Here is a 25696-nt window from a genome sequence, read left to right as displayed (position 1 = left end):
GAGCCACGAGTCAGTCAGGCTGCAGGAGCCAGGGGAGGGCCCGCTGCCACCGTGAAGAGCAGAACATGCGGCCTTGGGGTCAGCAGGCACTGACCGCCCAGACCATGGGCAGGCCACTTTATCTAGCAGGCTCTTGTCTTGACTTCAGGGCCATCGCTACCTGTAAAAGGGTAAAGCTTTGAATAGAATGCATCAATTGTTTTGATTAATTTCCCTGCAGGTGGAAAAACGAGGTCTATAAAACAAAAAAGCAGAAACACAGAAAATGATAGTTCTTTATTTTGATAGTTGAGGGGAAAGTTATAAAACAGACAACACAGAGCTTTGTGACTCCCTCAGATAGGCAATGAACACAGAGATGAACAATGAACAGGCAATGAACACAGGGATACAGAAATGTAAACAAGACAAGGCTTCCAGAGAATGTTAGTTTATGCTATACAACTTCCAGAATACAGCAGCTCCCACAGACTCTAAAGTAAACTAAAACGAGAGTCTTCCAGAACAATCCATACACATTCAGAGGGAGGTCAGAGAAGGCTCCTTCCCTGCATCCGGGGACTGTGCAGATGCTGCCCTTTCCGGGCAGGAGAGGCCAAGGCTGGTTCCGCCTGGGTTTTGGCTTCACGGGGCGGCTTCTCCTGCTCTGTTCTGTGTTCTCTTTCGAGTTTGCCTTCTCATTCTTCGGCAGGCTGGCTCCAGCCCCTGCCCGTCTTTCCCTTTTGACCCACACCCCTTTCGTGTTCTTAGCAGGAAGCCCAGCCAAGCCAAGGGAGCCTGGCCGAGTCCCTCAGGTGGAGCCAACCAGCCAGGGGTGGCTCCCTTCTTAGGTGCTCAAGACCCAGCCTCGCCATTTGCCAAACATTCAGAAAAAAGGCTACAAATATAACCTGTTAACCATCTAATACTGTCCTCCCTCTAGAAGTTTCTGATGTGTCTGGTTATTATTCTGTCCCAATATTTTTGCTCCCGCCCTAGGGTTTTTGACTCTCCCAGGAAAAGAGCAGGCCTCGCAGCCTGGCCCTGCACTCTTGCTGTTACTTCAGGCAGTGGACTCTGGGCACATCACAGCCTCACCACCCCGCCCGGCTGACCCCTGCGGCCGCAGCTGGACACCCCCCACCCCGGATCTCCGGAATGGTGAGTCGTTCCGCAAAAGGTCTGTTTTCAGGAGACCAGGAGGCTCTCGGTCACCCTGAGACTTGCCTTGAAAGGATGTGGGAGGGAGGCAGAGACACGGGGAGGGAAGAGCAGAAGATGTGACGGCCGTCCCGGCAGAAGAGGGAGAGCAGAGAGCAGTACACCCTCCTCCAGGCAGGGCTGGAGGAAAGTCTTAGGTTAAATATCTCAGGAGGTATGAGGGGTGGGGCTGGGTCAGGGCAGCCACCCCAGAGCCAAGGCACAGAGGAGGTGTGAAATGTCCAGGATAAATAGAACTGCGTGGGGAGGAGAAAAGCCAGCTCCACCCTCTCTTAAAATAGTCGCCATCGGCACCAAAAATATATTACTATCTGTACATATGTCATCTTTTAAAAAAGGAAATAAAACCTCCTTGGCACCTTGTAGTTGATTTCTTAAAAATGAGGTGATATATGGCAAGGCCTCCCGCATGCGCGCACGTCCATGGCTGTGCACACGCGTGCATCTCCCTGTCGAAGAGCGGCGCCCCGCAGCGCCCCTGCAGCCCTGACCGCGAGGAACATGGCCGGGCGGGCCGCCGCCAGCTCCTGCACGGCTGTTGTTTGCAGGGGTGCCCTCTGCCGGGGCACCTGACTCTGCCATCCACGGGGGACCAGCAGCCCCCCATCCCCCCCGCTGCTCCGGAAGCAGAGGACAACAGGATCGCCCTCACGTACCTCCTCTGGGAAGGAAGTCCTGTCTCTGGACCCGAGCTGCTTCAAATCGAAGGCAGCCCTGGCCCGCTCTACCCCGCCCCACAGTTACACATGTCTGCCTGGGCTCAGAGCGGCCTCTGCCCCCCAGACACCAACGCAAATGCGAGCAGAGGTCAGCGCCGGCCTGAGCTAGCACGCGTGCCCGCGGGCTCCACACCTGGTCACCGGCGTTCCGGCAGGAGGCCGCAGAGGGCGGGCTGTCCGGGGGGCAGGGAGGCGGCCCTCGCCTTCTCCGGGCTGCCCAGGCCGGGGCGCTGCTGCTCAGAGGTGGTGACTGCTCTGCAGCAGGGAGGTGACGGTGTCCTGCAGGGCCACGGCCACCTTCTTGGAGGTCTTGCGCAGCAGCGGGCTGTCAGGGTGGTGCTCCTTCAGGTGCAGGACGTGGCCCTCCTGGCTCTCGGACGTGCAGCCGCACTCCTCGCACACGTACAGCTTGGCCCGCCGCTCCTTGTACGCGTACTTCTGTTGCACGCCGTGGATCTTCTTGAGATGAGACTCCAGAGAGCAGCGCTGCGTGAAGGCCTTGTCACACAGGCTGCATTTGTAGGGCCGCACGCCTGCGGAGAGGACAGCGCCGGCGTCAGGGACCCGACTCCGCGGCAGAGGAGCGCCCGGAGGCCCGCCCGACTCCAGCTCCCCAGCGATTGGACTGACGGGCTGCGGAGGACGTCCGCCCAGAGCTCCCAGGCCCCCCGGGGCCCAGGACAGCAGCGCGGCGGCAGCAGCCGCGGCCTCCGCCGGGCGGGCTCCTCTTACCAGTGTGGGTGCGCACGTGTCTCTTCAGGTCGAAGGTGTCGTTGAAGCCCTTCCCGCAGTAGGTGCAGAGGTGCCTCTTGACGTCGTTGTGACACTTCATGTGGCGATTCAGCATGCGCTGGTATGTGAAGGCCTTCTGGCAGATGTGGCAGGTGAAGAGGTCTCCACTGGGAGTGTCCCCCAGGGTCACCTGTGGGCAAGGACGGGGTTTGTGACGGACACCCAGGAGTTGGGGCTGCAGGTGGCAGATTGGGAGGACACACACACCAGCCCCCAGCCACGTGAGGAGGGCGGTGCCCACCGCAGAAGCCACACCTCTGTGCCGCTGGCTCCCAGAGGTCTGGTGGTGGGGCTGGAAGGAAGGTCCGCCTCCTTTTGGGCTCCTGAGTCTCTGTGCAGGGCCGCCACCCAGCCCCTTCCTTACCATCTCTAGAGATGGGTGGCCAGCTCCCCACAGAAACAGCCCGATTCAGTAACTCTACCTGTTAGAAAGTCCTCCCTTCACTAAGCCCAAATCTTTCTCTGTAGTTTCTGCTCTCTGTTCCCATTCTACGCCTTAGGACAGGGAAGAGTGCCCACGACGCGGTCTCCGTGCAGCCTTCCCAGGCTGAGGCCACCACTGGGAGCCTGGAGTCCCCTCGCAGGCCAGCCCAGCCCCTGGCCTTACTTGAGCCTGACGTGGTCTGGTCTGAGTCCCTTTGCCACCCTGATGACTCTTTTGCTTATTAACATTTTTCATTTTCCTTGTAATTATGGAACAGCTGTTCAGAAGTGGAGACGTGGCCTCAACGCCCTACCTCTGTGAATGTTCAGAGGTTACTTGTGCTTTGTGGTGGCCTTGTCACTGGCCACTCCTCCCGAGCTCCCTGGGCACCGGGTGCACCCTATCACCCCGTGCCTTCTGGCCCTGCACTGCTTCTGGCACCGGGTAAATGCCTTGTTGCTAGCTAATCAAGCCCTTTGGGGTCAGGGCTCGCTCCTCTGGCACATCTACTGTCCTGTGCCCCCTGCTCTCTCTCTCCACACGCTCCCTAGCCACTGGGATTAAGGGGTGGGAGGAAGGGCCCTCGGGGATCAGGGGCACTGTGTCAGCTCCCCGGCCAACCGCCCAGCACATGTCTTGGCGATTCTCCTCTGGTTACAACATGTGGCCTCCGCAGGTAAGAGAGGCAGGAACAGCATTGCACAGCCAGTTTTCTTCAGTCTTTTGGCTCATAGGAAAGCTCCACGGGAGCCCTTCCTCTAGATGACTGCTTCCAGATCCCGGAGCTTTCAGGAATGCAGGCCCAGCCAGAGACAGCCCTGCTGTTAGCACGCTCCTCGTGCTCCTGGAAAGCAGGGGCATTCCTGTGAGCTCCTTCCTGCCTCGGCTGCTGAGCAGCAGGCGCTCACCAGGCCCCGCCCCAGACCCAGGGCTCTGGGATGGAAGCACACACTTGGGCGAGGCGGAGACTGCCGCTGGGCACATGCGCAGGGGAGTCGACCACCCAGCGGACTCCAGACCTCACTCTCAGCCGGCGGAGACGCAGGCCCAGGCCAGATTGCAGAGCCAGGCTCACGCTTCCCCGCTTCTCCTAGGACTTCTGTGTAAAGAGGTGCCTCCCCTCAAGACCAGAAACGAAGCTAAACAACCCCCAGAGAGGACTCCAAAGGGTTAAGCGTCTTTTGAACCTCACTGCTTCTCCCCAGCGCATGGGCATTCTCACTTCCGACCCACTTCTCTTCTTTCCCACCCCCGTCTGTGCTCCAGTGAGGTTCACTTCTCTGCAGAAACCTAGACCCAGACTCAAGACCAATCTCTGCTTAAGTCTCATTTGTGCCATGTCTCGTGGGCTGGACCCAGGAGGATACACGTGCCCCTGGTCATTGGAGACAGCGTGAGGGTCAGTACCTTCATCTTGGTGCGCAGGAAGCCATGGTCCCTGCTCTGTGGGTCTGCCAGGCGGCTCGTGTCTTCGGAGGGCAGCTGGGCCACCACGCAGGGCCCTGGGGTCACACTATAGCTGGAATCCCGAAGGCTCATGTCCAAAGCCAGGGGGCAAGAAGGGGGTTCGGCCACTGATGGCTCTGGCTCCCTGTAGGGCTGTGGTGGGCAGAAGCCTAGGCTGACTGGGAAGAGAAGAACAGCCAAGTGAGGGGCTTGGTGGCGAAAAGGGGATTGCGCGGGATTTCAGGAAGGTTCCCTGGTGGTAAGCTGGCTGGAACCTGGAGCCGCTGTCCCACCCCTTGCAGGCATGTGGCAGAGCAGGGCTGCCCCCAGCCCACTGCATGCCGCACCTCCCTCCCCCCACCCCATTAAGGTAATTACAGGTGACGCCAGCCAAGCTCCACGGCCCACAGGCCTGCCCGCTGAGTAATTTGTGTCTTAGCGGAACTGGGAGGACCAAACCTGCCCTGCCAATTATTCTTCCCGAGCTGTCTGCCTGCCCCACCTGGGCCAGTCCCTCTGGATTCCAGGCCTCATCCACGCTCCTGCAGGGACAAAGGGCACCACTGGAGGCCCTGGACCCAGGGACTCATCCCTGCCCCAGAAGGGTCCCGGTGGTCTGCGCCACTCCGGGCCTCTCTTCCAGGCAGATTTAGCTGCTGGCCGTGGGGAACGGGGCGGTCCTAACCCCTCTCTCCTTCAGGGTGGTCTGTCCCTGACGTTGCAGCTCACTGGGGCTCCAGGCTCCCCACTCCCGCTGGCCCAGCTTAGCAGGCGAGCAGGCCGGGTGGGGCAGGGCAGGGAGGAGGTCAGGGAGCAGCAGGTGGATGCGGCCTAACAGTCTCCTGGGCAGCCTGCCCGGCTCTTACGCAAGCCTCCCCCAGAGCAGGGACCGCTCACTTGCTCGGTCGCTGTGGCGCTTTGAGGGCTGGGCTCCCGCCCTCCACACGGCAGCTGCAGCGATACCAGCAATACCGGCAGCCCTTTGACACGCTGCTCCCCACGGCAGACACCTCACGCTCAGCAGGGCCGGAGAGGCTTGGCCCTCGTCCTGACTAGACAGGAGGGGAGCTCTCCCGAGTGACACAGAGGAGACAAGTCTCAAACCCCCAGAGCTGAGGCAAACAATCTAATGTTACAGTTTGGTCAGTATTTTTCTCCCGAAGAGGCTGAGCTAGGAACATTTTCCAAGCCTCAGAAGGAAAACTCAAGAGGGGCACAGGAAGGAAAGGATGAGTGGGCTTCAGGGAGAGGGACTTAGCAGGTTGACTTAGGGTCTCAGAACCATGAAGAAGGCTCCCTGCGCCCGCAGCCCCCGGCCGGTGAGACAGTGGACGGGGTCCCAGGGAGGGGCGGCCCCCAGCAGGATGCAGCGGGCGAGGCTGGAAGCAGAGGACACACCAACGGAGGAAGGGCGAATATGAAGGCACCCAAGTTTCGGGAGAGGCCCCCGCTCTCGCCCCCTTCAAACACAACAAAGTTCTGACAGGGGAAGAATGCGCCCGCCCGCCACCCAAACCCGTTCTGCTGGCACTGGCGCCGTCTGTCTGTCCGTCCGGGGACTCTAATGAGCCACCTCATTCCGGGAGTTGATTCACCAGCACCTGGCCCTGGCCTGGCCTCTCTCCAAGCCCTGGACGGCTGGACGTCAGGCCGGAGCTCTCGGAGGTCCCCCCCCCGCCCCCCGTCCTCCCACAGTGACAGCCGTCTGTGTACAGGGATGGGGGCTGCCGGAGGGCGGGCGTGTCAGAGTGTTGGCAGCTTCAATTTATGCCAGATCACCAGCTATTGGAGATCTTGGCTGAGAATTCAAAACTGGATGACAATTTCCATTTCTCAATCCAGGTAGAGACAAACAAGAACCTCTACCCTCTTCTGTCTTTCCGTATCAGATAGCGAGATCAAGGCTCCCGAAAGTTGGAGCTGGGCCGCAGAGCCTGCACGCGGAGGAGCAGAGGGTGGAGTGACAACAGGTGAGGGTTAACCGGTTTGCGCTCAAACGAGTTGTCACCCTTGGCTCCCTGGCTTCACTAGAGCGGGGTCCATGGTGAGGGTTCTGAGGATGTAAGCAGGTTTAGGGGGAGACCTGTTTCCCAGGCCTGCCTCTCCCGTTCCGCAGAGGCCCTGAAATGACAGTGCTGGGGGACCGGGGACAGGAAGCGGGCCTGCCCGGTCTGCCTGTGTGCCGCTTTCCCCCGAGCGAGGGGCAGGTGAGGCCGCTAGGGTGCGGACGGTTGCCTCATCCCACGCGCCCCGCCAAACCCGTCTTCCTGCCACCCCGGGAGCGTGTCCCTGCCGCTGTGCTCGTCGCTGGGTGTCACCGAGCGGCAGGAAGCAGAACTGGCTGGGCCCTGCTTGTGCTGCTCTCTGCCCCCTAATTAGATGTTTCCGGCAAGGTGGCGGCCGCTGTGGCTACTCACCGCCCGCCTGCGGCTGAGGAGTGTGGCAAGGCCCTCTCCCTACCCCCTCAGGGGCTGCACGGGTTCCCTTTCTGTCGGCTCAACATGCCTCCACCTGGATGACGTTGTGGGCATTGGGCCCAGAGCAGCTTCCCACCCGAGGCCTTCAGCAAGTCCCCTCTCTCTTGGATTAAAAGCTCCTGGCCCAAATACCAGACAGGGTGCCAGGTCCTACCCTATCCAAGGCCTCAGGCCAGGGCTGGGCACGAGGCCTGGCCCTAGGCTCTCTGGGGAGAGCGGGTGAAGCAGACGTGAGGACACCTAGCCACGGGCTGGGGCTGCTGCCGACCTGGAAGCGGGGTTGGTCGGGGGGAGTCCAGTGTGTCAGCACAGCCCAGGCTGGCGTTAGGCGGTCTTGCACCCTTATCAGGAAGGGCAGGGTCCCCTGTGCCCGTCTCCTCCGGCCCCCAGGTCAGCTAGCAGGGGCCTGAAAGGGAGCCAGTGCCAGCCAACTGGCAGAGCTGGGCAGCCCTGGAAACACAGCGGGCCCATCTCTCAGCCTGTCGTTTCCATTCTGTGAACGCCAAGTTTTTCTCTCAGGCAGGATCTTTCCCCCCTTTCCCAACCGTTTCTCATACCATGTCCACAGTGAAGTTAACCAACCCTGTGCACCTCAGCCCTCACACCAGGGTGGACGCCGCAACCGGCGGAACTGTACTGTGTTTGCGTCCTTCCTTCCCTCCCTCCCGTGCAGCACGGGGCTGGCACCCCTGTGGGACGCCACACGATACTTGCTGAGCATGAAGAGAGTTAAAGAAGAAGCCTGACATCAACAATGGCCATGCTTTGCTCCCGTCCTCCCTGTGCCCAGAGGACTCGGCCTCACCTGCTCTCTTTCTGGGACAAACAGTCTGGCAGGATTCTGCCTCAGGTCACCCAAGCTAGGGACAAACAGCCTGGCAGCTTGGGTGACGGCACCCCGTGGGACAGCTAGGAATCCCATCTAGCCCACCGTACCCATCCGTGGGCTGGCTGTCTACCCTCCCAGCCTTGCTCCCGCGGAGAGCTCGGCAGACGTGTCCCTCACTGCCAGCACGTCCCAGGAATCAGAATGATCACCGTCAGAGGCATAATCTCTCCCCAACTCCACTCCCTCGCGCCCCTACATGTGTACTCTGGGCCCCAAAGCTGACTTTCTCAGCCTTTCTAACTCGGCCCAGAAAGAGCTGCCCAGGTGCCCACACTGCCTAGTCAGAGCCAGGCTGAGGACGCTCCAGTCCCGCGCACCTTAGCCTGGCTGCCCGCCGGGGTGGGCATGTGCTGACGAACTGGCAGAACGGACTGCAGAGGCTCCGTCTGAAGTGGGGAGGTGGGGGGGCGGTTTTGGGGCGGGGTAGGAAAGAGGTCCCAGGACGCTCATGGCTGGAGCATGTCATTCAGCTTCCAGGCCTGGTCTGCCCTCCAGTGCCTTCCTGGCCTTTTGAGATTCCTCTCAGCAGGGGCCTGGAGAACCCCACTTCATCCCTGTTCCGCCCCGTTCCTGGAGCTTCCCCTTAGGTCCAGGAGATGGAATTTAGCCCCTGGGTACAGGGGCCTGGGTTCATCGTCAAGAAACCAGCATCAGTCCCTGCACTCCACAGTCAATAATGACACAACGAAGGAGAGATGCCAGTGGAGATGGAGGGCGGGGGCTCGAGGGCCAAACAGGTGGCAACTTAACCATGAACCCTTTCAGTGCTCCCAGCGTGAGTGGTGCTGTCGCCCACCCCTGCAGCCTTCCAGCCCCTGTGCCCACTTCTGGGCTTTTCCCTCAGCTTTGGGAGGAGAGTGAGGCCCAGGGGACTGAGGGCGGGAAACCTCTAGAATTGTGCCTCAGAGCAGAGGCTGGAGTGCTGGTCAGACTGGGGCCCTGGAGTCAGAGCTGCCAGGCCGGGGCCCAGGATCTTCAGTCAGTAAACACTTTCTTTCCAGGCATTCTTTGCTGCTCTAAGGGTCTCAGAGGGCCCTGGCGGGAAGGTCAGACCTCAAACGCTTCATTCCCCAGCCCTCCCGGTGCCTCTCCCAGTGGGACCGGACGGGGTCAATGCTTATTTGGTCACAACGTGCTGAGTCTGTGAGGTGGGGTGAAGGAAACGTGCCCAGCCGGCTCTTAGGGTCACGGTCGGCTGGTGATGGAATGGCCCAGTCAGGGGACAGGCCACCACAAGACACACTCCCCACCCTCTAGCCATCTGAGGCACCCGAGCGTGGCCCGAGAACATTCCCTTTCTCATTTCCAAAAACTGTGGGAAAACTCTCTAGTGGGCCACATGGTTTTGAGAGGCAAAAGTAAGTTGTCTGACTCCTACTCTTTGCTTGAGCCCACAGGACTCTCCCTGGCAAACTGTCACCTGCACCTCCAGGTTAGACCCCACCCTACCTCCGGGATGATCCTGCAGAGTGAGCGGCTCCCCTCACCTGGACAGCAGCGGCAGGTGGCACAGACCGTCCTGTGCACCTGATGGGACAGCCCCTGAGTGCAGGTCTCCCCCGCCACTCCCACTATGGCCACCAGAACTGTGCTGGGGAAAATCACTAGGATGCAAGGAAGTCAATGATTTGAACAAACGGAATTCCTTTGTCCTTTGTAAAAGTCAACACATGATCTGTTACTGATTGGGATGTGAAATAAAACTAAAAATAACAGCACACTAGTCTCGAGCAAGGCTCCGCTCACCTTTAACACAGTCCAAGTTCGGTTTATCAGATCCCAAGGAGCAACTAGGCAGCAAGTCAGACACAGGTGAGGGAGGAGGCAGGAGCAAGGAAGGGGGCTCGCGTCCCTCACCCCCTCCCATGGCCCTTCTGGAGGTGGAACACCGATCAACTCCCCAGGGAACTTGGAGAAGCGAGAAACTATACACAGAATCCTGGGCCCACACCCTGATCCGCCTCCAGTGTGGAGGCAGCTCACTTCCCTTTCTGTCTCAGTTTCCCCACGGGGGTCATCAGGACTGCTGGCGCATTCCCACCTTTTAAGGAGGCTGTAGATAGGGGCCTAGGCACTTGAGATAAGGCTAAGCTGTGAAACACCCCGCCAGCCCTGTAGGCCATAGGATCCTGACGGTCGTCAGGCCACCACTACACCCATAGTCTCCAACAATTTATTCAGGAGAGAAACCGAGGCAAGAGCCCTCACAGGGCCCCTCACCGCCCTTATTCCACCACTCTCCTACAAGGCCCGGGGCGATGCAGGGGAACCTGCAGATCAAGGGTCAAAGTCGGTTGGTTAATTACAACCTCTCCCCCCTTGGAGGCGCTGGGCAGGGTGTTAGCGCATCCCGCGCCCCACCCCCAAGGCCTGGGGAAGGGGAGTTCCGAAGGAAACTGGCTCCCGACCAAAGATTCTGTTAGGGGTGGGGGAGGACCGAAGGCGCAGAAGAGGTCTCGGGGCTAACGTGGAAGATGCCACTGGAGGAAGAAACAACTGGGGTTACTCATCCAAAGTTGACTCCCACGCTGTCAAGGCGTCTTCCGAAAATAAACTGGGTGCCCCAGCTTCCCCCGGGGCTGCTCCCTGGCTGTGGGGTGGGACCCTTAAAACTCCTCTCAGCTCAGTGGTGTCCTCTGCAAGGTCGAAGGAGGCGCTTTTCTAACAGAGGTGAGAGCTGATCCCACCTTTGCCTTCAGGGCTAGTGGGGTGCAGCCCGGCGCCTTCCCCACGGTCTCGCGCTCCCCACGGCTCGGAGCTCCTGCCTGCCCGACCCTCACGGGAACCTTCTGGCAGCCAGTGTTGTGGGTGAGAGGGAGAGATCAATGAAGGTGGCTTCAACTCTGGGTCTTCTCTTACATTTTGCACAAATCTCAGCCGAAACTCCAGCTCGCTCCCTGCCCCCCGAAGTGGCACCGCTCCAGTGCCCTCCTCCCGCCTAATAAAAGTCCCGGCTTTCGGGATTTACGACACGAGAGTGGAGGGTTGCCTGAGCGGTGACACACCCCGTTGCCTCCCCTGCGCCGCGGCTCGGACCGGTGGAGGGGAGGGCGGCACCGCGCGGGCCCGCGCGCCTCGGACAGACCTGCCCCCCGCCCCGCCGGGGTCCTGGGAACGGCTGTCGCCCCCACCTGGCAGCCCCCGCGCCCACCCCCGCCCCCGCTTGGCCGCTCCTTCCGCCGGCCCTGCCCTCCCCTCCCCCCGCGCACGGGGTCGGCCGCGCCGCGGGCTAACGGGGCAGCGGCCGCTTAAATATTAAATCGGGCGCCCCAGCTACGCCCGCCGCCGGGCTCCGCGCCACTGCGTCCCGCACGCCGGCCGCTCGACGGGGCCCCGCCGCCCTCTCGGCGGCGCGGGGCTCGGGGCGCGCGGACTGGGCGCCTCACCTGGCACGTAGATCTCGCCGCGCTCCTCGTCGGGGAGCTCGCTCCAGTTCCTCCTGCACGTGGAGACGCACGGCTTCTTCACCAGAAACGCGCGGGGCATTTTCGAACCCTCCTCGCCGGGTACCGGCCGCTTCCGTAACTAGAACCGGAGCCGTCCCACCTTTCCCTGGCCGGGCTGGAGGCGGGCGGGGGTGGGGGTGGGGGAGCAGGTCGGAGAAGAAGTCGCCAAAGCGTCCCGCGTTGCGCCGGCAGGCCGTGCCCGGGACGGCGCGCGCCCGTTTCAACCCCGCGGAGCTGTCGCCGTCCTCCGTCTGAACGAGGTACCCTGCAGCCAGGTGCACCGGGCGGCGGAGGAAGCGGCAGGTATGCTTCTCCCGGCGCGACTGGCGTCCCTCGCGTCCGCTCGGGAAGTCTTAAAGTGCGAGCACGACGGACGGGTTCACGCTTTATTGGCTCGCGGCGGCGTGTGTTGGTGGCTGGGGCGGGGAGGGGGTTGCTGATCTGAGCTAATTAGCTTGGAGTGGCCCGGGGAGCGACGGCGCATGCGTTGGGAAATAACGGTGACAACCCACCTATTTGTTACCTGTCGAACCGGTTTCCATTCCGCTGCCGGTGAGGTGGCCTCGCGGGCTGGGCGGGGTGGCCGGGAGGGGGCGGGGGGCGGGCGCAGGGCCCCCAGCACACCGCTGCCCAGCCGGCCGGGCCGCTGCCCGCCGGGGACCTCCCAGCGGGAGTGCTAGCGTTCGCCAACCGAAGTTTCGGAGTTTCGGAGGGAGCAGAGGAGGGGGAGGGGGGGAAGGGGCAATGTTATTCGGCGCTCGCACGCTCTGCGGGCGATGAAGTGAAACTCGCCCGACTGGGCCCGGCCCGGCGCGCCCCGGGCGCCTGGGGAGGCGTGAAGCCGTCGGGCGGGACTGGGCGGCCCGGCCCACACTTGTTGAACCGGGCCCGGGCCCAGGCGGCCCCGGGTCCCAAACGCCTGGCTGAGCAATTCGTGATTCAGCCCAGAGGGAGATATTTGCTGGTCGCCGTCTCCGTTCGGAAAGGCACGCGGGGCCGCAGGAACGCGCAGGCCGGTGGGCGGGCAGGCCGGGCCTCGCCGGGCCGCAATACAAAGCGGAGAGCACCCGTAGGGCCGGGCGCCGAGCCCTGCCGAGAGCCCGCCTTCTGGCCGGGCAAGTGTGGAAGGTTTCGTGGAGGAAGGGGCGTTTAAACCGTTCCGAGTCCTCCGTGACCCCGAAAGACCCCAGCGCCTAGTCACTGGGGCTTACACCGCCGCCCCCCCCCCCGCCAAGAGCCCTCATCTTTGTCCCAAATGGCCGGAGTTCAGGTGCAGCAAGACTGGAGGTGAGCCGAGGGCAGAGGACCAACTTACTTTGCCTGGCTGCAGCCATGGCAGTCAGGGAGCTCGTGTCTTGGCCCCAGAGCCCAGCCTTGGCTGAGGCTCAGCCTGGGACCCCTCACTCTAGCCATTCATCATGCTCTGCCCAGTCCCAGGACCCGCCTCCTGGAGGGAGGCCCCACCCTCCTCAGAAGCTGAGGAGCACTTGGTGGCCTCCATGAGGCGCAGTAACTGTGCCACTTCGGCCACTGGGCTTCTCTTACCAGCTGAACTAGTAAGGGCAGGCATGGGACCCCTTCCTCTTTTTAGCTCTCCTCCTTCCCCCATGTAAAATAAAATAATATTTCAGAGTCCCTACCACACATACACCTTTCTCACATATTAAATGTTTGCTGCAACAGATAAGGAGGAAATGAATCTGATAAGTGAACTCACACAGTTCAAAAGTCAGGAGTCAGAAGAGGAGCAGCCTGCTTATGGTGGACTTTCAGGCGTCTAGTGGAAGAAGGTAGTTTTTCAAGGGGGAGGCTTCCAGAGGCCCTTTACATGCCCCCACTGGACTTCTGTAGAGCACTCCCTGGGTGGGTGGGGAAGGTGTGGACTTTGGGGGCAGATGGGCCTCCTTCTCTGCTCCTTCCTGGAACCTGTGAGTCTGGCCAAGGGGCTTTCCTTTCCAGGCTGTACCCTTGTCTGTCACCTGAGAATCCCATCATCTACCTCTTGGGTCCACGGTGAGGACGGTGTGAGCTCTGGCAGGGGTACTAATGTTTGCCCGCTTCCCCTTCCTTTCCCAGGCTCTGCTTCCCTTGTCAACCCTCCACTCTTACCCTGGACCCTTCTGTTCAGTTGACAAGCGAGCACCTGCTACTTGCTTGTCTTTTGAATATATCCTGAGCAAATAAGTTTGACTAACACTGTCTGGGAGAGAGGTGAATTTAGTTCATTCACCCAACAAATATTTATTGAGTACTTTGGTTGTACTAGACCCTGACAGGGGCTGGGACACAGTAGGGGCTTCGTGGAAGCTCTGATGAAGTTTCGTAGATGATGCTGGACACAGAGGCAGTCTTTCTCATCGGGGGAACAACTCAGATGTCTCCACTTGTGGAAAGAAAGTTACACAGTGTACGGAACGAGGCCCCAGGAGGGAGGGATATTCGTCCATGCTGTCCACCGCTGTATCTCCAGCATCTACAGCTGTGCCTGGCACATAGTGGGTTGTCAATAAATATTTGTTGAATGAATGAATATCCTATGTTTCTTGACTCATGTGACACATTTAGCCTTTTATGTTCCAAATTTGCTAGAGGCATAAATACAAAGCAAATTTCTTTATTATGAGGAAAGCTGTAGTGCAAGTTCAGTGTGATAAAGGGCAACTCTCAGAGATGGGGGGGATGGAGAATGTGACTATCTAAAGGACCAGTGACAAGCATGTCATCCAAGCACAGAAACCCAACGTTGCCACTTTTGTCCATTTGGAAACTGGAAATCCAGATTTATGTGTGAAATCTACCAATTTTTTTTTTTTTTTTTTTTTAATTTACTGGCCACGCTGCACAGCTTGCAGGATCTTAGTTCCCTGACCAGGCATCAAACCCGGGCCCTCGGCAGTGACAGCGCAGAGTCCTAACCACTGGACGACCAGGGGATTCCCCGAAATCTACCAGTTTTTAAATGTTGACTTAGCTTTTTTTTAAAACATGGAATGAGTCCAATAATCTACATTCGTGGGGCAGATTTGACCCGTGGACTGCCAGTGTGTGGCCTGTGGTTCATGAACCAGACAATGTGTGTGAACTTGGGTAAACACTGAGCTGAACCGTGAGCTCCATAAGGGCAGGCACCTTCTGCTCTGTTCACAGAGTGTCAGTTTGATATCGTTCTCTCCTTCCTTAGTTCAGTCACCAAATATTCATTGAACACCTACTATATGCTAGCACTGGGTATCCTGTGATGCAAGGCAAACAAAGAAATAAGGAAATGATCAGTGTGATGCAGGACATTTAACTAGTGATGGGATGGTGACAGGCGAGGGGCACTGAGATCTGAATGAGAGGTAGGAGCCAGCTGTGCAGAGCAGGGAAGAGCCTGATCCGTAAATGGATCCGATGGCACAAAGGCCCCAGAGCAGGAGTGAGCAGCGCCTGTGTGTGTGTGTGTGTGTGTGTGTGTGTGTATGTGATGAACCAAAAGGCGAGGTGGCTGGATCATGAGGGGATGGGAAGGTGTAGGAACTGACCCTGGAGAGGCAGGTCGGTCATGTCATGTGAGGCTCAGTGCGGTGGGAAGCCTTGGATCTGCTATGGGGAGAGGAATGTCACCAGGGGAGGGGTGCTGAGGGTGGCAGTAGGGAGACCAGTGAGGAGGCTACCGTAATAGTCCAAGAAGGAGGGGATGGTGGCCTGGGCCAGCTGCAGGCAGAGCCATGAGTGCTAATTCCAGGTGACATGAGTCGCCATGCCTCTTTGGTACAGGGGACAGGGGTGTGAAGGGAAGCAGAACCCTAGCAGGCAAGCAAGCACCACGTTCCCCAAAGGCTGGTGGCTGGCAGCCGCCTTCAGAGCTCGGCTCCCCTCCCAAGCAGCCCAGGGAGAGCTAGGGCAGCAGTCGGATGGAGAGGTTTTGGAACAACCCCTTCCTGTTCTCAGAGAAGGCTTCTGGGGGGAGCCGGGATGGGGTTGGGTGGGGCAGGGGCTTAGAAGCATGGCGGCTCGGGGCAGAAAGGCTTTTGGGAGCTGTGCTGAGAGGACAAGCAGAACAGAGCACTGGACCTGGAGTCAGGCTGCCCCAGGCTCTTAGTCTCCAGGGACTTGGGCTAAGCCCCGTCTGTACAGCGGGCTCTGAGTTCCGGCTCTGCTCCTCAGAGCTGTCAAGAGATGTTGTTGATTCACTTTTGCCCAGAAGCCTAGCAGCCCTTGAAAACGGACTCAGCCTTAAAGCAGGCCGACGGTGCCCCTGGCCACCGAGGCCTCTGCTTGGCTCAAATAGTGGCCTTTCCAGCTCTGTTTGACAGTAGCCCCATGGAGGCTGCAAAGCCCCTGACAAACTGTGATGTGCTGTGGGTGACACTGACACCTCCATCTCTTGCTGAGTTCTGTCCTGTCAGCTCCCAAAGCATCTGGAATCTTCCCACACCTCCGTCTCCACGTTTACCACCCTGATCCTTCGCAACTGAATAAAGTCCTTGGGGCCCGGCGTGCTCTGGCCCCAGGTGGCCTTCTGACCCCGTGCTTCTTCCTTCCCGCTGATTGTGTGTGTGCCCGCCACACTGCTGGCCCTCTGTCCACTGAACTGGCCAAATCCTGTTCCCAGCTCACGCCTCTCCTCTGCTGCTCCTTCTGCCCGGAAGGCTTTTCCCCACGTGATGACTGGCTCGCTCTCGTCACTCAGGTTTCAGCCAGATGTGCCCTCTTCCAAGAGCCCTCTCTGACTGCCCTAGCTAAATCGTTGTGCCCCCAGTCACTTCTGTCCCATTACCCTATTTTCTTATTCTTTTTTGCAGCATCTCTCTTTTTAAAAAATATTTATTTATTTATTATTTATTTGGTTGTACTGGGTCTTAGTTGCAGCAGGCCGGCTCCTGAGTTGCTGCTCCAGGGCTCCTTAGTTGTGGCTCGCCTGCTCCTTAGTTGCAGCACGCGGGCTCCTTAGTTGTGGCATGCATGTGGGATCTAGTTCCCCAACCAGGGATTGAACCCGGGCGCCTTGCATTGGGAACGCAGAGTCTTATCCACTGCGCCGCCAGGGAAGTCCCTGCAGAATCTCTTATTCCATGAAATTTTGATTTGTTTGTTCCTTTCTCCCCCAGTGTAAGTTCTTACAGTGTAAGTTCTTTTAACATCATTTTTAGTAGCTTTATTTAGATATAGTTCACATACCATAAAACTCACCCTTTTAAAGTGTACAGTTCAGTGTTCTGTTTTGTTTTGGGTTTTGGTTTTTTTGTTTTGGGCCATGCTGTGCAGCTTGCGGGACCTTAGTTGCCTGACCAGGGATTGAACCCGCGCCCTCAGCAGTGAAAACACGGAGACCTAACCACTGGACTGCCAGGGAATTCCCAATTCAGTGATTTTTAGTATCTTCACAGAGCTGTGCAACCACCACCACTGTCTTCCATAACATTTTCATCACCCCAAAAGAAAGCCCGTACCCGTTAGCAGTTACTCTCCATTCCTCCCAACCCCCGGCTCCTGGTACCCACTACTGTGCTCTCTATGGATTTGCATATTGATGTGTTCTTTTTAAAGCATCTCTGTATCCCCAGTGCCTAGTGCTGTGAGAATGGGTATCTCCCATTTTACAGATGAGAAAACTGAGACTCAGGACTCCTCAGGAAACTGACTTTCCCTTTTTTCAGTATGCCTAGTGTCCCCACAGAACTGGGCTGCCCTGGAGAGGATGGAAACTCAGCAAAAAGAGAAGAAATGAGTTGTGGGCATTGAGTGGGGAGTTCCCTGCTCAGCCACTTGCTGCAGCCCACACCTGGGCCCTGTCGGCTGGGAGGTCACTCTTGGGGGTGGGCTTGCTGACTGCAGATTCAGTGCTGGTGGTCTGAGTTCAATGTTATGCCTGGCCTGTGCCAGGGACAGTACCAGCACCACCCTCCCACAGGGGAGCAGACATCTGGGCAGGCAGGTGAAGGCTGAGAGTAGCTGTGTGAGTGGAGGGCCAAGTCAGGGACAGCAAGGGGCTGTGGCCTGAAGTCCAGGCTCCACCTTTTAGGAGCTCTGTGACTGTGAGCAAGTGACTGCACCCCGCTGGGCCTCCCTTTCCTTCTCTGTGAATGGTACCCATCCTCAGGTACCTCAGGGTGCTGTAAGCCTCAGTGAATCCATGTGGATGCTTCCACCACAGCATCGAGAACTACACGTGGGTTCCCTCCCTCCAGACCCTGGGCCCCAAGGAGCAAAGGCTCAGAAAGGCTGGCGGCTGTCAGAGGCTGAACAGGGGCCAGAGCCAGCATTGTAGTTCCTGACCCTTTGAAGCCTGTCTCCTCAACTGTAAAAGGGGTTTAATAATCATTCCTCCCTCCCTGTAAGTGATAAGGGCTGGGGATGTGCAGTTATCAGCACCCTCTGGGCCTCAGACAGGGAAACCAGACAGGCTCCTGTTACCCCCAGGCTGCCTTCCCTCCCAGGGCTGCTGTCATCCGGCCTCTTTCATCCTAGATTTAATTAGCCAGGCAGCCCCGCTCCACAGCCTCTCCGGCCGAAGTCATCACTCCCATTTTATAGGTGGGGAAACTGAGGCACCTAGAGGGAAGTAGTTTGGGATTGCCGCCTGTGAGTCAACTGTTGAGCCAGGGCCCAGAGGAGCTGGGACTGGGTTTTCCAGCTGGACTTGTCCCTTGGGGTGGATCCCTGTCTCCATCCCCTTGGCACCCTGGGCACCCAGAGAGCCTCTTTTCCAGCTCTACCTCACCACTCCCTACCACCTCCCATCTGGAGGGCAGCAGGAGGGGGTGGGGAGGGGCCTGCCAAGCCCGGGGAAAGGTGAGAAACTAGTTGGCAGCGGCTGGCATGGGGGCTCAGGCCTGTTTCATCTTCAGAGCGGGCTAATGAGAGCCAGAGGCGTTACTCAGATTGGCGAGCTGTGGGTGTGGGGTCTGGACGCCCGCGGTTCTGTGCCCTGGAAATCAGCGATCAGTGGGGTGTCTGCAGCCTGGACCCTAGACCCCAGGAGGGGCTGCTAGCTGAGCCCCAGGCCCAGCCCTCTGAGTGCCCGCAAACAGCCCTGCTCCAGCTCTCTGGAAGTCAAGAGTGCTGGGCTCGGGCACTGCTTGACCCCCGATCTCCTGCGGCGGCAAGGCCTCAGTTTCCCGGTCCGTGCTAAGCGTGCTGTGAGCCCCGTGACCGGCCAGGCCCTGCCAGTCCTCACGTCTGCATCCCGTTGTTTTCCGGCTTCATCGCAGGTTGGGACTTGGCCCCGCCAGCTTTACCCTGGTCTGGCTGCCGCGACCCTAGCCGACCGTCGGCGCGGCCTCTGCCAAAGGTCAGCAGCTTCCGCCTGCCCCGACCCCAGCGCCGGCTCAGCGCCCCCAAGCCGAGCGGGTGGGGAGCCGGGGCCGGCGTCGGGGAAGCGAAGCCAAGCCCTGCGGCGCCCGCCCTACCGGTTTAGCCGGGCCCACGGCGCGCAGTTCCTGCGGGCGCCCGGGGACCGCACCTTGTACACCCCCCAGCGGCCACACGGGGAGCCCCAAGGACTCCAATCCGCGTCACCCCCAGGGGCCGCGGGCGGCTGGCGCAGGGTGCGCCGCGACCGGGCGCCGGCGCGGGGCGCGCTGGTTGCCATCCTCAGCAGTCTGGCAGGCGCGGGCGGGGCCCGGGCCGCTGTCCACCGGAGCGCCCTGAGATTGCAGTCCGCGCGCAGAGGGGACCCTGGCATCCGGGAGCCCAGGCCCACCCAACTTCACCGCCTCTGCCTGGGCCTGCAGCGGTTCCGGGGAAGGGGGGGCCTGCGCACAGCGGGACAGTTACTCAGCCCCAGCGAAACCAGCGAGTCTTCACCTGCCATCAGGGAGTGCGGGGGGGCGGTGGCCCGGAGGGCGGGGGAGGCGGTGGCCCCGTTACGGCCCCGCCCCCGCGAGGGACCTGCCTCAGCTCGGCCGCCCACGCGCCGCGCGCCCCGCCCCACCCCGCCCGGCGCAGCCAGCCCGGAAGTAGCCGGCCGGCCAGAGCGCCAGCGGCCGCTGGGTCAGGCAGGGTGAGAGCGGCCGACCCATTACCGCGGGCGCCGGGGTCCGGGGCGGTGCTGTGGCTTCGGTACCGGCTGCGGGCAGGCGGCCTAATGAGCTCTCGGCACGCACCCCCGCGCCAGCTGCCTGCCCGGCACCCCATCCCCTGCTCGCCAGCCCTCCTCCCCCCGGGGACCCTGGCGGCCCGCCCTAGCGTCACCCCCGAAACCTCTGGGTTTCATCTCGGGACCCGGGTGCGGGGTCCCCGCTGGCCTCTGCGCGTGGCCGAGGGCGGTTGGGATCTGCTAGGCGGCCCTGGGGTGACAGTGGCCCCTTCGGGGTTGGCGCAGGGGCTCGCGCGCCCTCTGGCGGCCGTGGGGCCCCGTGCGTCTCCAGCCCGCAGGTCTGATCCTCCCTCGCTCTTCTGCAGGGACTTGCGTGCCTGACCATGGGGCCCACGAGCCGGGAAACCTGGGCCCAGCGCCTGGGCACCTTCCGGGCCAGCCCGTCCGCCTTCATGGCAGGTCCTGAGGGTGAGGATCTGGGTCGTCACCTGCTGAGCGACCTGAGGAGTGAGAAGCTGAGCGAGCCGACTAAGGTAGGCCCTGCGCGTGACCCGTGTCCTGGCCCAGGTGGTCCCTTCAGCCCGCCGTGCCCTGAACCTCAGCTTCGTGATTCCCACCCAGAATCCCCTGTCCCCAGGTTTCCTTGCTGGCTCTGAGCTTGGAGTACCCAGCCCAGCTGTGGCCGGACGCTCCTGCGGCCGAAGCAGCTGCCACCTCCCTGTTGGATACCCTGGTCCTTCTACCCCCGCGGCCCTCGGCTCTGCGGCGGCCCCTTCTGCTGGCGGCCACCACAGCCTTGGCGGCAGGAGGTGCGCTGGGCCCCACCTCGGGAGCCTCCCGCCGGCTCTTGCCCCTGCTGCTGGTCTTGGCCTCGGGCCGCGATTTGGGGCGAAGCTTTGGCCCTGCCTCGGAACAGCGCCCTCTGCAGGCCACAGCGTGGGAGTGCCTGCGGGAACTGGAGAGCTGCAAGCCTGGGCTGCTGGGGGGCTGTCTGGGGCTGCTGCGGGGCCTGCTGGGGCAGGAGGGCCCTGTACAGCCCCTCAGCCTGCTGCTGGCACTTGCCCTGCGAAACGCCTTGGTGATACAAGCCAGGGCCAGGGCGGGCCTGCAGGGCCTGCTCGTGGCTGGGGACTGTCCCACTGAGGGTGGTCCCTGGAACTGGATGCTAGCTGAGGAGGGTGATGCCCACCTTCAGCCCCAGGCACCCAGTTGGCCAGCAGCTGAGGGGGGGGAGTGTTGCCTTACCACGCTGGAGCTCAGTCCTGAGGAGGCCCGGGAGCTGCGGGCTGCCGTGGCCCAGCTTCTGGACGCCTCCTACCTGCTCACTCCTGTGGCCCAGGCCCAGCTTCTGTGGCTGCTGGGCTGGGCCCTGCGGGGTCTTCGGGGACAGCCACCAGTGCTCTTCAAGCCACAGCTGGTACGGCTGCTGGGCACAGCACAGCTTACACTGCTGCACGCCGTTCTGGCTCTGAAGGCGGCCTTTGGTGAGGCACTGTTCACAGCCCAGGATGAGGCCTTGCTGCTTCGCCGGCTCACCTTGGCTGCCCAGCACCCGGCCCTGCCCCTGCCCGCCCATCTCTTCTACCTGCACTGCCTCTTGAACTTCCCTGAGAACTGGCCGCTGGGCCCCGCAGGTGAGGAGGCTGCCCCGCTATTGCTGGGGTCCCAGCTATGCCGTGGCCTCCTGCCCAGTCTCCTACATGACCCGATGGCCCTCTTGGCCCGCCTGCATCTGCTGTGCCTGCTCTGTGTGGAAGACGAAGAAAAGGAGGAGAAGGGCCAGGATCAGAGCTCCCGGCGGTACCTGGAGGAGCTACTGGCTGGCCTGCGGCAGAGGGCAGCCCTGGATGGTGGCCCCCGGGCCTTAGCCACTCTCTGCTTCCAGGCCTCATACCTCGTTGCTCGCTGCCTGGCCGGGCAACCTGCGGTGCTGACACCCTTGACCCACGGACTGGCCCAGCTGTACCGAGCCCGGCCTGCACTGGCTCCCCATTTCGTGGATCTCTTGGATTGGGTGGGCCCTGAGCTGGGGGAACCGTTGAAGGTGGTCTTGCGGCAGGAGGTGGTGTCCAGGCCAGGCAGGGATGAGGCCCTTCGTTGGCACCTGCAGATGCTGGCAAGGGTGGCAGATGGGGATGCCCAGAGTGCCACCCTCGGCTTCCTGCAGGCTGCAGCTGCCCGCTGCACGGACTGGGGCCTCCAGCAGGCCCTCCTGCAGGTCTGCCGGGCCCTGCTACGGGCAGGTGTTGGGGGAGGCCTGGCGGACTTGCTGCAGGCCCTGGCCAGGCAGCTGGAGGACCCTGATGGGCGGGACCACGCGCGCCTCTACTACATTCTCCTGGCCCACCTGGAAGAGCCCAAGCTGGGGGTGGCGCTGGGCCCCTCCCTTGCCGCACCTGCACTGGCCTCTTCACTAGTGGCCGAGAACCAGGGCTTTGCTGCAGCGCTGATGGTGCAGGAGACCCCGGCCCCGATTCGGCTAAGCGTGGGTCCGCACAGAGCCAAGGGCCCGGCCCCAGTGCTGCAGCTCCAGGTGGAGGTGCTGGAGCAGGTGTATTCTCTGGAACTGCGCTTCCGTGTGGAAAGACAGCTCTATGCACCCTTGGGGGCTGTGCACGTGCCCTGCCTGTGCCCCGGCCGCCCCACCCGCCCTCTGCTGCTGCCTCTGCAGCCCCGACGCCCGGCTCCCGCGAGGCTGGCTGTGCGCGCCCTGTACACCACATCCAGCGGCCTCACCTGCCACGCTCACCTGCCACCCCTGCTTGTGAACTTCGCTGACCTCTTTCTGCCTTTCCCCCAGCCCCCCGAGGGGGCCAAGCTGGGCTTCTTTGAGGAGCTCTGGGACTCCTGCCTGCCAAAGGGCACCGAGAGTCGCTTGTGGTGCCCACTCGGGCCACACGGGCTGGAGGCCTTGGTGTCCCGCCACCTGGAGCCCTTTGTGGTGGTGGCCCAACCCCCAACCAGCTACCTTATAGCCATCCGTCTGCCCCCAGACTCGCGGTTGCTGCTGCGGCTGGAAGCACCCCAGGCGGACGGAGTGCCTGTGGCCCTGCGGACTGATGACTGGGCCGTTCTGCCTCTGGTGGGGGACTACCTCCGGGGGCTGTCAGCGGCTGGCTGAGCCCCAGGGCCGGGCCAGGTAGGAGCAGGACTGCGGCCTTTACAGGTTCTTGCCCAAGAAGGGCTGCTGAGAGCCAGGATACAGCCCCGTAGCTCCTTTCTGTAAAAAAAAAAAACAAAAACCTATATTTGCTAACAACACTCACTGGTTCGTTTTCTTTTGGGCCCTGGTTGGGGGAAGGCACACTGGGATAGGGGTCAGAGGCTCCAGGAAAGCTTCCAAGCTAGGAACCCCTAGACTGCAGGGCATGAAAGTTCCTTCCTGCCCGGATATGCTAGGATTCTCTAGAATCCCTGCCCAGGAGGCAGGAGAAAAAATATCCACATCTTTACTTCCCAGAGAGGAAAAAGCCTTGCTCAAAGCCATCCAGCAATTTAGGAATGAGAGTGAAGCTGGACTTGGGCCTCCTGACCTGTGAGCCAGTGCTTTTCAACTCCAGAGGTTTACAGGGTCTCTGCACAGGGAGCTCAAGCTAGATAGGACGAAGGACAAATGGGCAGAAACAGAGGAGGCTGCAGCGGCCTGGTGGCCCCTTCCTCTAGAGCCCGTGAGCCACAACTACCGAGCCCATGCGCAACAACTACTGAAGCCCGCTCTCTGCAACAAGAGAAGCCACCGTGATGAGAAGGCCACGCACCGCAATGAAGAGTAGCCCCCGCTCACCGCAACTAGAGAAAGCTCACGCAGCAACAAAGACCCAACGCAGCCAATAAAGAAAGAAAGAAAGAACAACATTACTCATTAAAAAAAAAAAGATTATAGAACATTGTATCCAACTAGAAGAATACATGTTCTTCTCAAGTGCACATGGAACATCCACTGCGACAGACCACATTTTGGGCCATAAAACACACCTTAACAAATTTAAAAGAACAGAAATCTGCTTTTGGACCACAATGGAATTAAAGTAGAAATCAATGACAGAATGATAGCTGGAAAATTCCCAAATATTTGGAGATTAAGCAAAATACTTCTGTATAACACATGGGTCAAGGAAGCTCCATGAGAAATTTTAAAATATCCTGAACTAAATGAAAATGAAAATACAACTTGTCAAAATCTGTGTGATTCAGTGAAAGCAATACTTGGAGTGAGGTTTGTGGCATTAAATGAATATATTAGAAAAGAAGAAAGATAAAAATCAATAATCTAACCTTTTACTTTAGGATACTAGAGAAAGAAGAGTAATATGAGCCTACAGCAAGCAGAGGAAGATAAATAAAAATTAGAGCAGAAATCAGTGAAATTGAAAGGAGGAATTCAACAGAGAAAATCGACGAAACCAAAAGCTGGTTCTATGAAAAGATCAGTAAAATTGATACGCCTCTAGCCAGGCTAACTAAGAAAAAAAGAGAGAGGACACAAATTATTAATACCAGAAATAAAAGAGGGATCATCACTACTGAGCCCATGGACATTAAAGGGATAATAAATATTATGAACAATTCTGTGCCCACAATCTGATAAATGAAATGGACCAATTCCTTGAACGACGCAAAGTAACAAAACTTACACAAAGGAAAATAGATAATCTGAATAGAGCTATATCTCGAGAAAGTGAATCAATAATTAATAGTTATAGTGGTTAATACTGCATATTGTTAACAATAATAAATATGTGAGGCGACACATATATCAAATCATCACGATGTACACTTTAAATATCTTACAATTTTATTTGTCAATTATACTTCAGTAAAGCTGAAAAAAAATCTCTTAAAATGAACAACAACAAAAATTAGTGAAAATCTCCTAAAAAAAAAAGCAACAGGCCGAGATGGTTCCCTGGTGAATTCTTCTCGTGAAAAAACATTTCAGAAAGAATAACAATTCCTTACAATCTCTTCCAGAAAATAGAAGCAGAGGGAACACTTCCTAATTCATTCTATGAGACCAGCATTACCCTAATACCAACACCAGATAAAGACATCACGAGAAAGGAAACTACAGATCAATATCACTCATGAACATACGTGCAAAAATCCTCCACAAAAAAGTATTAGGAAATTGAATTCAATATACATAAATGTATGCTAACACTTTAAAAGAGTAAACAATGGAAAGATGAACTAAAATATTTAAAAGATCACATAGGGCAGGAGAGAACAGTTTGCAAGGAACAGGAATAGACACTAGGTTTCTCTAAATGGATCTTACTTTGTAGTTTGATTTTGGAAATGTAAATAATCACATAAAGTAAAAGTAAATCTTTTAAAAGCTATCTTGAAAAGTCAGAAGAGAAATGAAACAAACGATCCAACTGGTAGCATAACCATAGAACTTAAAACCAGTAAATTGATTGTACATCCTAGTGGAACATACCTTAAGGACAAAAAGAACTACAAAAATAAAATTTTAAGCTGTTTGGTAATCATATTGTTAGCTGCAGTGTTGCTATTTTTATTCTGAGACTGTTGTGTATGTAGTGTGGAACCAAGTTGCTGAGAACTGGGATGTTTGAATGTAGGAGGAAAAGATATAAAGGTAAGAGCAATCAGGTTAGTAAAAACCCTGTAGTCCTACATGTAATAGTATAAACTCACGAAGTATTCTCTTTTTGAAAGAGAAAAATACATATTTCCTAGCTTTGTCCAACTGAAAACATTTAGAAACCATGTCCACTGAAAACATCTAGAAACAATCTAGCAGTCATGAGCACATCTAGTGTCAAACCGAATTAGTAAATATCACTTCTTAGTAAAAGGAACCAAGGATCCTTGGAGAAAGGATCCTTGGATGATTCCAAGTCTGGGGCGGGAACTGTTCAAGATGACCCAGGAATATCTTGTGGTTCTGAAAAACAAGGAAACCTATAAAAGACTACTAGGGTCGTATCAAAAGACTCAGGAGCTCACTTGAAGAGGTTCCCACTAGAAAAAGATGGGACAATTTCAGGATCAATAAGAATAACAAATACAAGTAACTGAAACATTCAAAATGTTAAAAATCCATTATTTAATAATGATACCTATTTAATAATGATACCTTTTTTTAAAAGGTCACCATTGGAGCATGCCAGGGAAACAAGTTATTTCAAAAACTGAGAAATAGAAGGAAAGTATCAAGCAATTATTTTGCCTTTTTTATACTCAGTGTACCAATGGGCAACCAAATAGTTGATGAGGGGACATTTTCTTTTTAGGAGTATTCTAATAAATG

General features: G+C 58.1%; 2 protein-coding genes across 7 annotated transcripts; one reads left to right on the top strand and one right to left on the bottom strand.

Annotated features, from left to right (window-relative positions):
- Nucleotides 1-284: 284 nt before the first annotated feature.
- OVOL1 (ovo like transcriptional repressor 1) lies at nt 285-11766 on the bottom strand. Of its 3 annotated transcripts, none has more exons than XM_061202055.1 (4): nt 11334-11766; nt 4543-4760; nt 2652-2841; nt 285-2452 (listed from the first exon to the last, which is right to left on the bottom strand). In XM_061202055.1, exons 1-4 carry the CDS (start codon nt 11431-11433, stop codon nt 2157-2159), a joined length of 804 nt encoding a protein of 267 aa, XP_061058038.1. In that variant the 5' UTR covers nt 11434-11766; the 3' UTR covers nt 285-2156. The 3 variants fall into 3 exon arrangements, with proteins under 3 accessions (XP_061058038.1, XP_061058039.1, XP_061058041.1); XM_061202056.1 differs by lacking the exon at nt 11334-11766 and adding an exon at nt 5479-5519; XM_061202058.1 differs by lacking the exons at nt 4543-4760; nt 11334-11766 and adding an exon at nt 2953-2979.
- Nucleotides 11264-22677, top strand: AP5B1 (adaptor related protein complex 5 subunit beta 1). Of its 4 annotated transcripts, XM_061202054.1 has the most exons (4): nt 11519-11696; nt 18590-18669; nt 19782-19949; nt 20054-22677. In XM_061202054.1, exons 3-4 carry the CDS (start codon nt 19800-19802, stop codon nt 22535-22537), a joined length of 2634 nt encoding a protein of 877 aa, XP_061058037.1. In that variant the 5' UTR covers nt 11519-11696; nt 18590-18669; nt 19782-19799; the 3' UTR covers nt 22538-22677. The 4 variants fall into 4 exon arrangements, 3 of the variants coding, with proteins under 3 accessions (XP_061058035.1, XP_061058037.1, XP_061058036.1); XR_009702254.1 differs by lacking the exons at nt 18590-18669; nt 19782-19949; nt 20054-22677 and adding exons at nt 13077-13183; nt 13660-13887 and having other exon boundaries at nt 11264-11696; XM_061202052.1 differs by lacking the exon at nt 18590-18669 and having other exon boundaries at nt 11264-11696.
- The last annotated feature ends 3019 nt before the right edge of the window (nt 22678-25696 follow it).

Source organism: Eubalaena glacialis, chromosome 10 (genome assembly GCF_028564815.1).
Source record: "Eubalaena glacialis isolate mEubGla1 chromosome 10, mEubGla1.1.hap2.+ XY, whole genome shotgun sequence".
In the NCBI taxonomy this organism is placed as follows: Eukaryota; Metazoa; Chordata; class Mammalia; order Artiodactyla; family Balaenidae; genus Eubalaena; species Eubalaena glacialis.
Note: the sequence above shows the minus strand (reverse complement) of the source record. Positions and strands in the feature narration are given on the sequence as shown.